General features: G+C 39.1%; 2 protein-coding genes across 3 annotated transcripts in view; both read left to right on the forward strand.

Moving 5' to 3' along the window:
- Positions 1-637: 637 nt before the first annotated feature.
- On the forward strand, positions 638-2811 carry LOC116316555 (C-X-C chemokine receptor type 4-like). 2 transcript variants are annotated; one of them, XM_031735135.2, is made up of 2 exons: positions 638-755; positions 1150-2811. In XM_031735135.2, the coding sequence occupies exons 1-2, from the start codon at positions 738-740 to the stop codon at positions 2278-2280; spliced, it is 1149 nt and encodes a 382-aa protein (XP_031590995.1). In that variant the 5' UTR covers positions 638-737; the 3' UTR covers positions 2281-2811. The 2 variants fall into 2 exon arrangements, with proteins under 2 accessions (XP_031590995.1, XP_031590996.1); XM_031735136.2 differs by having other exon boundaries at positions 672-750; positions 1148-2811.
- A 2936-nt stretch (positions 2812-5747) lies between these two features.
- dars1 (aspartyl-tRNA synthetase 1) overlaps positions 5748-12371 on the forward strand; it is a 32231-nt gene continuing 25607 nt past the window's right edge. The window contains exons 1-2 of the mRNA XM_031735122.2: positions 5748-5902; positions 11803-11905. Of these exons, the coding sequence (XP_031590982.1) occupies positions 5880-5902; positions 11803-11905 (126 nt within the window). The 5' untranslated portion in view covers positions 5748-5879. The remainder of the gene's footprint in view (positions 5903-11802; positions 11906-12371) is intronic.

The raw sequence follows: 12371 nt of genomic DNA on the forward strand, positions 1-12371 counted from the left end.
GTGATTTGTTAGGAGAAATATAAGACAGCGAGGGTGTGGGGGCTTAATGACCAGCTTAAATGTCAGACCTCACTTTACGCAGCCTGAGGAGTGAAGCGCAAAATGTGAGCCAGATTACGTGTAACGTGAAAAAACCCGTGTAATCCTAAAATTGCCCTAATTTCCATATAACTCAACTGTTGGGACTTTTGTAGGGACCCTTTTTCCTCTTTTACTGTCTCTGTAATCGCGTGTGATGGTATTTATATGTTCTCCAAAACGTTATTGAGTAAGCACAACTTTTCACGCTCTTAACTTTTTACATTTAAAAAACACAAATCTATCCAGATTTAATGAAAAGGAGACAAAACATCAACAAAAAAGTTTATTCTTGAACCTAATCCGAGATTACTTTTATTACACATTTTTCACAGTTGCCAAATTGGTTTTATACACCGTTTCCAGACGCGTGCTTCAGCTCCGCGTGTTTTTTTGTTTTGTTTTTTTGTTTTTTTTATGTAGCAGGTAAAACCAAACGTTTTTCAAATACAGACTTTCACAAACGCCCTTACAACAAGTACAGAAGTTTTATAGCGACCCTATTTGGGAGCATCATACTTCTGCTCCTCCCTCCCTTTCGGGGGAGGAGTTAATGGCACGGAATACTATTTATTGGCAGGCGCTGAAACAAACAACTTATCATCGTGCGTCTCATGCCAAAGTTTACTCACTAGTCCCACAGTTGGATTGTTATCACCATGGATGAAACCGTGGAGGTGAGTGTTTTTCTGTTGTTGCCCCAACTTGTGTGTGGGATGGTTTTTCTTGTTGTTTGTGTGACTTTTTTCTTTCTTTCGTTTTTATTTTATTTTTTTTGTGTGTGTGAATAAAGTTTATTGTTTCCACGTGTTTGCAGTCGAGTACTTCACTGGTCTTAAACTTAGTGTCTCCTTCCATACAAAGTAATTCGAAGATAGAAAGTAATTCGAAGAAGAGGACTTTCTCATTGTCAGTTCCAACTTAAGACAAAAATTATCATAAAATATTATAATGTATTTATAGGAGATGTATAATAAATTTTTAGGTAATCTGCCGCTGTTAAGTAATTCAATTATCCTCTTAGATCTGTTCTGTTTTCTAACTTTTGAATCTTTTTTTTCTCTTTTCCAGTTCAAATATGACATTGATTTTACCAGCAACACTTCTGACAACATATCAGAAGGGTCTGGATTTGATTTTGGAGACCTGAATTTACCGGAGATCTGTGGCCAGACATTCAGCAATGACTTCAACAAAATCTTCCTACCCACAGTGTACGGAATAATATCCATTCTTGGGATAGTTGGTAATGGATTAGTTGTACTAGTCATGGGTTACCAGAAAAAGGTCAAAACAATGACGGACAAGTACCGGCTCCATCTGTCTGTTGCTGACCTCCTGTTTGTCCTCACTCTGCCCTTCTGGGCTGTGGATGCAGCCAAAAACTGGTACTTTGGAGGTTTCCTCTGCGTGTCTGTGCACATGATCTACACCATCAACCTGTACAGTAGCGTGCTGATTCTGGCCTTCATCAGTCTGGACAGATACTTGGCAGTTGTACGGGCTACCAACAGCCAAGCCACGAGGAAGCTTCTTGCAAACAGAGTGATCTACGTGGGTGTGTGGCTGCCGGCAACCATTCTGACCATACCTGACATGGTGTTTGCAAGAGTGCAGAGCATGAGCTCTTCAAATATCTACTTCAAAGAAGAAAGCGAGGACACGGCAGACTCCAGGACTATCTGCCAGCGCATGTATCCAGTGGAAAGTAACGTCATATGGACAGTTGTTTTCCGTTTCCAGCACATCCTGGTGGGCTTCGTTCTGCCCGGCTTGGTTATCCTCATCTGCTACTGCATTATCATAACAAAGCTGGCACAAGGCGCAAAGGGCCAGACACTGAAGAAAAAGGCGCTGAAGACCACAATCATTCTAATCTTTTGTTTTTTTTGCTGCTGGCTCCCCTACTGTGTTGGCATCTTTTTGGACAACCTCGTGATGCTGAATGTGCTCTCCCCCTCATGTGAACTGCAGCAAGCGCTGGACAAGTGGATTTCTGTCACTGAAGCGCTAGCCTATTTTCACTGCTGCCTAAACCCCATCCTCTATGCTTTCTTGGGAGTTAAGTTTAAGAAATCAGCTAAGAGTGCACTGACAGCGAGCAGCAGATCAAGTCAGAAAGTGACTCTCATGACAAAAAAGCGAGGGCCAATTTCATCTGTGTCAACCGAGTCAGAGTCTTCGAGTGTTTTGTCAAGTTAACTGTCAGCCTCGGAGTCTGTGACTTGATACTCTCAGGAGTGAAAAAGCTAAGCTGTAATTTCAAAGAACTACAATCTGTACAAATGTAAATGAAAGAGTTTTTATACGTGAAGATTTTTTTTGTGTGTGTGTGCCTTTGTACTTCAATCGTGTGGCTTTTGTGGTTCTTATTTTCTGTATTTTATTTTCTGCTCCTCAAAGCAGATCGTGTCCTCAGGCAGTGCCTCATTTCCATTCATTCAGTTTTACAATCAATACCCATTGTCCTAGTTTTTATCCCATAGTCTTTGATGCTGTATCAAAGCTCAGACACACAATGTCCTTTCTGGGGGGTTTTAGGACTGGTAGCTGCTTCTGGAAACATGTACATAGTTTGTAGCATATGTGTGTTCGCACCTAAGCTGTGCAATTATCTGAAAGCTATAATTTATTGCTGTCATACACACTGGAGTTTTGTAAAAGTCCTTCAAAATGATTTTTTTGTGCTGTTTTTTATGTGTTTGTATTGAAAATAAAAGAAACTCAAACATATTTTGTGGTGCGCCTTTTCACTGGCTTCTACTCCCGTGTGTGCATGTGTATTATCAAGGGGGTTGGGGGAGTGTCACACAAATGTCACCACCTGAACTGGCTGAAAAGCAGGAGGAATGAACAGACAGGCTCTGTAATTGCAAGAACATCTGTGCACTTTTACATCTTAAGCAGCTGTGACACAAAAGCTAAAGTCTTCAGTTTTAATTAGTAACCATATGGGTCTTAATAAAGATTAAGGTCCCCTTTGACTTTTATCATCCTCAGTCACTCAGAAGTTCAGTGACTCAACTTAGTCATTCTTTGACTCACAGAATGGAAATAATCATTCAGAACTGAAGTCTGAAGATGCAAAATAAGAAGGATTAAATCTGATATTATATAGTGATAACATAAAACATTGCTTTGAACAGACGCACCAGTCTTTCTGTTCTAATTCTTTTATCTTCTTTCATCATACTAAACATTTAATCTGCAAGGAACAAAGACAGAGAGATGCTTGGGCTAAGAAGGACAACAATAGCCTTCAAGTTGAATAAAGCCATCAAATGGCTGCAGTACAATGCTCCCCTGGCATTTATTCAGTGGATTTCCATGTCTACATGTAGAAGAGGTGAGAAGTCCTTGCATCAAGCTGCTGTGCCATGCAGTGCAGTCATTCATTCATTCAAAGCTTCAACTGAGAAACATTTCCATGTCTTTACATATAGAAAAGGTGAGAAGTGCTTCCATCCACCCACAAAGTTAGTGGGTATTTTCCTCTCACAGTAAAGCAGAATTAAACATGAGACACTTTTTTGATTTGGAAATGGACCCAAACGATCCAGAATTAGCATAAGAGTTTGCTTTCATCACAAAGTGCAGGAAAATACCCTTTGCTGTACTCACATAACTCACATAGCTGTTCTTGATCCACATTCCTTTTTGCTGGACGGTGATCATCACAACTGTGCAAGATTGTACTCAGATTGCACATATCAGGGTTACGCACTACTCGAGTGAATTGATATCAGGTATTGCAGAAGTCTGCAGAAGGATCTGAGGTTTATGTGACAGTCGAGAACATGGCTCACAAACACGCAAAGAGATTAATAATCTTTTAAAACAATGCAGAAGGAATTGAACACAGAAATGTATCATCTGTTAATGGACTTGACTGATTATATGTTTTATTTTTTTTCAGAGCATCGGTATCATAAAATGGATACGCAGATGCTGTTTTCCTCCAGACTGACTAAAGTGCCCATTTAAGTGCATAAATTTTATGTGGTCAGCCCCCAGAGGGAATCCATCCTTGGCTACAAGAAGGTGCCCTTTCATCCATTATTAAAGCCATTATTCTCTCTGTTTGGTCAAAATATACTGTTGAACAACTCAAGTCTACACTGCTGCCCCTTCTGCACTGTCAGTGTTGTGTGTGTTTTTAAAAAAAAAAACTTTTATAAAAACAGAGTCATCTATTGCAAAACATCAATATCCTCGCTTGCAAAAATGCAAACTTTCTGACATGTGATATAGCAGGCAAAACAAACCCATGCAGCGAAGCGTTTCTTGTTTGGCTTTCTGGGTTAAAGGCCAAAGCTGTTGAAGTATGGAGGAAATTGTTTCAATTGGTCATTCATTATCTCTATGGATTCTGGTGCAAAGTTTCAGACTGGGACTTCAGGCTATTGTTCAGTGTGCGCAGGGGCTCATTTAACTGTTCCTGTCGAGAGATGTATATTAAAATTATGAGTGACATGTCCGGTAAGCGCAGAGATCATTTTAAAGGACTAATGTAAGCTAAGCAGGAAAGAAACACAAATGCCACAGGGCGGTTACATGCTCCACTAAAGGTTATGTTGTTTTGGTTGAAAAGTGAGCAGCAGGAAGGCTGCTTCCTCTATCAGGAGCTCCTGTGGGTAGCAGCCTGAGAAAAGCTTTGATGACACCCCCACTGTATTCAAACCACCATCACTCGCTGTGCACGGTCATTCCTCCAAAGGTCACTGGATACCTGGATGCACTTAGTGCACTCAACCAAAGGCGTGAAAGTAATTTCATGGAGTGTCACTTTTAGTGTTCATGTGGATGTGTAAAAGAGCCCACACATGTGGTCACTTTTGTTGTTTTCCTTGTGTGCATGTTGTCACTGGTGGGCTGAGTTCATTAGTTCAGATGTTATTTTCTTAAATGTAATTATTTTGTAACCCATCAGTGAAATAAGAGTGATGAGCATACAATACATTTTTTTTCTGGAAATGAAGTGCCATCAGTTCAAGTCACTTAAGACCACAGTCTGCAAATAGTCAGTTTTTTGGCACCAAAATCCCAGCATAAAGAGAAAAAAAAAACTCACAAGTTGCAATATGAGTTTAAATTTCTTTCTTCTGTCTGATATTTGTGTTTTGTTTTTCTGTTATTAATAATAGTAACTCTTTTTTTAACCATTAATGTGTTCTGTTTAATCTGCAGAGTCCCACTTTAATTCATGATAACAAAGAAAAGTATGTGCACTGTAACTGCTTACTGGAAAACTCTTTGAACTTGGTATTTTAAATCAGTTGCCAATATTAAGTTTTATATTGGGGAAAAGACATTTTCTTTAATTTCTATTGTATAATATTATAACAGACTGTAGGCTTAGACACAATTGATATGGTGTCGTTTTGGATCTAGGACTTACATCTGTTATCTCGACCTGTTTTTAGAGAATACTCTTTTATCGTCTCAGTCTGAACATTGATTAAAAAAAACAGGAGAAAAACAAAGGGCTTGAATGTGCTTCCTTGATTGTTTTGCACCTTTTCAACAGATTACTCTTGATTTATATAAATTTCCTTCATTTGTTTGCATTAGGGCTGTTTTGTCTGCTCTGTCAACCTGCCGGATAAACCTCAGTCAGTCGGAACTGCGTAGTGTAATTTAGTTTCTAGCCGGAATCTCGAACATCCGGTATTCTGTGCGCCGTCAAAACAGGTCCCTTGTTCCCGTGCCCGTGCATGCTGCGAACAGCTGATGTCGTGCTCCTCACTGTCACACAGTCGTGAAACGTTTTCTCCCAAGTTTTTACAAGCGAATAAGTCGACATGACGAAAGAAGAAGTGCAGGGGTAAGAATATGAAGAAGGTGTTAAGCTGTGCCTCAGATCTCGGAGCGCAGAAAGATCTTACTGCAGCATGCTAACTCGGAGAGCAGGCGGCTAGCATTGCCTTAATATCACAGATGATTGCATCAGACACTTTAAAGTTCTGCTGCTGCAAAATTAAAAGCTTAAAAGTGTAAGAAGTGTGAGGCAAAAAACAAAACGAAGCCATGACTAGCTTAACCTGCTCACGTTACTGTAAAAGTTGACTTCATACTGGCTTCACTGGATTTTCTGGTGAAAAGTTTTAAGAAGATAACACGATTTCTTAGAAGTGGTACAGGTGTTCTGATGGTTTCATTGGTGGGTTAAAATTGTTTTAAGCCATTATACTTGTGTGTCTTTACAGTTGAGTCAAACCTGGAATCTGAATTAAATAATGTCACATTTAAGCAAATCTTTCACATATTAGCTACACTATGTATACTCTCAATGCATAATGTACAGCTGTGATCAGAAGTTTGCATAGTCTCATTACAGGCATGAATGTTATGGTAATTTTTAATTGGAATGATTTCTTTGAACTGTTTTTTTAATTCCAGGGTGGAATGATTGTACAGTATAAATCTTTAATGAACTGACAAAGAAAAAGAGACGAAGGGAAAATAAAAATATCTGTGCTTTTCTCTAGTCTAATGTCTAAGTCAAAAGTATACATACAGGTTTAAATGTATACATACACTCACTAATTTTAATAGTGCTAAAGGTTCTGGGTCTTTTTTTCTTGAAAGCCCTACTGTAAAGTCCTCATTAGTGATCACGATTAGCTCTAACAATTGTACACAAATAGTGTTCAGATGTGTCACCACTTTGCCAAAGTTTGGAAGATGTTCATAAGCAAAACGGGAACCACCAGGTTTCAAGCCTGTCATGAACTGGAAACTGCTGTATCAACATCGTCACTGTTTACTGTAGAGTTTTATATTTATATGGTGATGGCGTGCTGAACCCTGCTTCCAGGCCCAAACCACTCTGCGTTTATTAAGACTGCTGTGTTTTTAATGCATTTTAATGCTTTGTATATTGTTCTATTTAATCTCAACAGGCCCCAAGAGAGGCCGACAGTGATCACTGATCAGCGGATCAAGTGATCACTCTCTTGGATTTTATTACCACTATTCATTTTAAAGCTCAGTTTTTAAAACCTTACGATGTGACTACAGCCCAGCTGATGCAGCAGTATATTAATGACTAACCTCGTATTGCAGTTGTTCTCCTGACTGAAGTTCGGTCAGGAGAATATTATATTTAGCTGGAAACTAGCAAGCTAACTTCCTGCTAACTTCTAACTCCGTTAAATTTCATAAAATCTGTTTTCATGGATGCCTGGATGTTAAACTTAATTGTTACACCTGGTCCAGCAGCCACACTGATCATTTTATTACAGATGAAAGAATTTAGACAGTTTTTCAACTCTAGAGTGATGCCGCTGTGATCGTTTGACTTACGGACCTGCAGCAGAGTTTGGGCCCAAACATGGCTAACGATATCAGACTTAAAGACCAGATTGCCATGGACTACGAGGCTGCTCACCAAGAAAGAAACCCATGCTCCGAAGTCAATGCTTCCAACTTTGACTGTAATTTGCAGTTGCCCACATGGACAAGCCAAATGCCTTCTAGAGAAAAGCTTTAAGCTCAAATGAGGCAAAGATTGCTGTTAGGAGGAGTAAAAATAAGGCTTTTAGACTTAAGACCACTGGGGCATCTGTCAAGCATGGTGGTGGTAGCATCATGTTCTGGGGCTTAGTTGCTGCCAGTGATACTGGTATAGTGCACAGAGTGAATTGAATAAGTAAGGAGGACTACCTTTAAATTCTTCACTGCACCTACAATCAATAGACAGTTGAAACTTTGATTTAATTGGGTGTTCAAACAAGATAAAACAGGCTAAAATGTCTGGTCGAGGTGCGACTTACTAAGGGACATTAAACCAAATACTAGTGTATACTTTTGACCACAACTGTAATTGTGCGAAGTCAGCTATTCCAATTATCCTTTCACTTTAAAATATCATAAACTGATTCTATTACTTGCAAAGTTGAAAATAACTTTTACTAGCATCTGTTCTCCTTTAAATGATAGCTGTGTTTATCTTAGGTTTTCGGAGGTCTGTATTCATTTTAAAGAAAATAATCTGGTGAGCAGAATGTTTGTCCTTTTCATACACGAATAATAACTTAAGAAGGCTAACAGCCCAGAGGATTTTAAAGAATAACTTTACTGGACAAAGGTAGTTTAAAAGTCACGTTTGCAGATGTCAGACTTGATGGTTTTTGTTCATGCTCATTCTAGAGTCTGCTTTACTCGTGCCATTTCCATTTATGCCCCACATCAAAACTTTAAAGTGGATGGTTAAGTCATTTAAAACTACAATAGAACATGAGTGAGTCACCATAAAAATAAAAAATCAGCACGTGTGAAGCAGAAACAAAAGTCTAAAGTAAATATCACGGTACTTACAATGTTTGTGTTGAGACTGCTAGCTTAGTTATTTGCAGACAAGCTGCTGTAAAGCAAGGCTCTTTAGATTAATATCTCACCAGCCACTTTGAATGAGTACAGTCAACAGCTTGGTAACATGAAATAGAAGCTTAATAGCACATCAGTTGCCTTGTGTGTGCTGTCATTTTGCGTAGTTTTCTCTCATTTCATGTTATTTGATATAAGCCACTGACATCATAGCCCTAATCCTTAATCCCTACAGCTCCATGAGTCTCTTATTGCCATTAAATGACTTGTGAAAGTTTACAGGTGCAAACACAATACATGTTTGAAGTGGCATGTGTTTTATTGGCTATTCTGGTAAGAGTCAGTAGTTTATGACTCCTTGTGGGGGCTTTTTACGAATGAATGAGGGGAGTGGTGAAGAGGAGCAAGAAACACAGGGAAACTGGGAGAAGCAGGGAGAGCCAGTGAAGTCAATGACTTTTAGCAACTTTAGGCAACTACAGGGGAAGAAACTGCTGAAGACACCAAGTGAGAAGGTCCCTAGGTAGCCTAATGTATTTGTTGCTAGGCCATGTCAGTCAACGCTATCCCAACCACTTTTTGTTGCTAGCAGTTTTTTAGCCTGCAGTCTCTTGAAGTTGCTCAATATCGCTGATGTTCAGTAGTCTCTGGTTTGTGTGACGTAGCTAGACACATCCCATGTAGACAGTAGAAATGGCATGATACCACTTTTTTATATCTGATACCGATATCATAAATTTGGATATCTGCCGATACCGATATGAATCCGATATAGTCTATTTTATAATCAATAAAACTGTTTTTTAAGATATATATATATCTTGCTGCATTTTGTATAAGTTCATACTCAAATTTAAAAAGACAAAACACTAAAGCTATTCTATTCTACCTGTTTGCAAAAATACAGTGCACCCAAAATATTTCAGTTTAGTAATACTGATCTTTTTATTTAAACTTTTAGCAGAACTTTAAATCTAAGTATTTAAAGTAATATTTAAAAAGTAATTTAAAATGGAATTTGATGCAGATTTCCAAAACTCTTTGGTTCTGAAAAAAGAAGTGCAATATCAGCACAAAATAATGTTTATATTCAACAACTAAAAAACGACAGGTTGTAGAATGGACCCTTTTATACTTAAAGCTTAACATAAATAGACATCCAGAGTAGAAAGCAGTGCAAATAAATGCAAACACGGCTTCATGACACGCATCTTTTGTCAAGATGGATGTCAGTGCAAGCTGTTTCTATCACATTTAACCTGAGAGTAAATTTTGTGTAATTTCTGTGCAAAACTTACAAGAAGTATTGGGAAAAAAAGTGTCTTTTTTGAACCACAGAACTGCTTATGCTGCAACACTGCTTTTTTTGGTTTTTTTCCAAAGTAAAACTTGAGTCTATCCATTGTACGGTCAGACTTAGCTATGACAACGCACAAACGTCCGAGCTCCATGTATCGGTTGTTAAGCTTAACTTAGGAATGCTTTACAAACATTCAGAGATGAACTTGCACACTTGCTTTACTTCTCTGGGAAAGCTTGAAGTGCTGGTTTGGCAGCACATAGCGAAGCTCCAGATGCTTTCAGTGTGAAGTAACTCCAGACCACCGACAGGTCTCACACGCAACAGCCGCCCTATCACGTGATGCACACTGCTCCGACGTGCTAAGGTCACTACCTGGGTTACGCCATGTCGCAAGTTTTGTGAGGTTCTCTTTTGATATTTAATAGATCGGGTTAAATTTTTATTTCTCCCCGATATCCACTCCAGTAATTTAGGTCAGGATCAATACTGATACTGTATATCGGATCGGTCCATCCCTAGTACACGGGGCTATTATTTGAGTATTAAGAGCTTTCTGCTACTCTGGTGACATCCTGTACTTTACACTACTGAGTCTCAGCCAATGACTGGTACCACTTTGTTTCATATTTAACTATTATTACCTGCCTGTTTGTCTTTTATGATATGGTAATATTAGAAATGTTGTAATAACATGTTGTGTTAGGACTCGGTAACTGTTGGGCACACACCCATGTGATCTATACTATGCATGTGTTAACTGACAACTGCAAAAAAAAAGCTGACTCTGCAACATATGGCAGTATGTCTGTCATTAAATGATGTGTTTTTTAACAAATACAAAGGCTGAGAGTTTGTTGATTATAAATGTGTGTGGACATCTGCACCACAGGCTGATCTCACTCGCCTGAGGGGGAAAAAAAAAAGGCTGTTGATCCAGTTTAACGAATTCAGCCGGTTGGCAGAACACATAAATAATCCAACCTGAGTGCATTTTAATTGATCTGCTTCATGCCGTTTTCATCCAGGTTCCAAACACGCTTATAGCACAAGGTAGCAACAGACCAACCAATAGGCTGTCTCAAAAGTGTCTTTTAAAACAGGATAATGTGACAAAGAGTTTTAGGTGTAGGTGAGAAACATTTGAATTTCATGTGTGCTGAATTAGAATGAGCCTCACCGCATGAGTCATGGTGTATTTTTCGTCATTTCAATGGGAACATATACGGTCTTGTGCTAAATCATAAAAGATCTCAGTGGCGGTTGTTGGGACAGTGGTGTCAATATTAAATTTGGATCCTGGGGGGAAGTACGAGTTTGGTCTGAAGTCAAAATATGTTGTGATTTCTGTGTCTTGTTTAGGTTTTATTGCTATTCATAGTCGTCCTTTGATCCGTGTTATTTCCTGTGACTAAATCGGAGCGGGTCCTTTATAGCTTGCGTGCTTCCTTCAGGACTAGACACCTGGTCTCATTTGTACACCTGTCTTCTTACCACACGTTTACAACAGCTGACGGAAAAGTAAAAAGTCACAATATTTTATATGATCGTTTTATCTCTGCTTATCTTTTTTACCGTTATGTTCTTTTGTGACTTACATGTTCACCTACACATAGTGTCTGTTGACCTGTTGCTTGCATAAATCAAATTTTTCTACAGGCAAAAGTTTAATACTTATCAGCTCCTGCATTATGTTGTGCTGTGTAGTATGGCGGTTGTTGTGCAAATACAGACATCTTTTACTTTCAGATAAGGCACGGTGTTATCACAGTGTTATCATAATTGAATGAGCTCCATTTTTCTCTGTTAGATTTTCAGGCTAGCATCTTCTTAAAGCTGCACTGTTTATCTAGTTAGTTCAGACTTTTCTCTGCTTTTCTCTGCTTTTCTCTGCTGTGCCTCTGTTCACACAGGCTCCAGCAGTTTTTGTTTAGAACAACAATGGGAATAAAAGTAGTGCATACTTAAAGGCTGGAGGTGGTGATGGTTCAGAATTAATTTTCCCAGGCGGTCAATAACTTCCTCGTGGGATGCACAAGAAATAGGAGGTGGAAGTCGAAGGAAATGTTTATGTTGTGCGTTTCTTCCTGTTTCAGGGCAACAGAGGAGGAGCAGCAGGCTCAGTCAAAGAAAGCCCTGAAGAAACAGCAGAAGGAAGCGGAGAAAGCTGCAAAGAAGGCTGAGAAACAGGCCAAAATGGTCAGATGTTTTGTTTTCTTCTGTTTTGTTGTTTTGCATCCGCCACCCTCGTACAGCTGGTAAGGGTGTGACGTGCTGTTGTGTGGGCATTTGGGGTTCAGCTGGGTTGGAGACTCCATTGTTTAAGTATTCCTGTCATTTTGGCTGTGTTTATGTCCACCCAAACAAAGTGCTATTTTCTTCTACACCAAGTGAAAAGTTCCTTCCTAGTATGCCATTTTAACCATTTTGCCACTTATTGTAATACTGTGCTTTTGCCCACTATAAACTGAAGCTGTCAGGTGTGTTGTGTTGGGTCGCCAACCTTCTGTCCCCTTCACCATGCTTCATTAAAAAAATGGACAAATAAATCACACCTGATTTGAATTTGGCCAGTCTTCATCCAATTCCAGCAACCCTGTTATGTTTTTTCTTCATCCCTTGAGTCCTGTTCTGATCACTTGTACACATGTACACTCCATGTTTC

This window comes from Oreochromis aureus, linkage group 16, assembly GCF_013358895.1.
Source record: "Oreochromis aureus strain Israel breed Guangdong linkage group 16, ZZ_aureus, whole genome shotgun sequence".
In the NCBI taxonomy this organism is placed as follows: domain Eukaryota; kingdom Metazoa; phylum Chordata; class Actinopteri; order Cichliformes; family Cichlidae; genus Oreochromis; species Oreochromis aureus.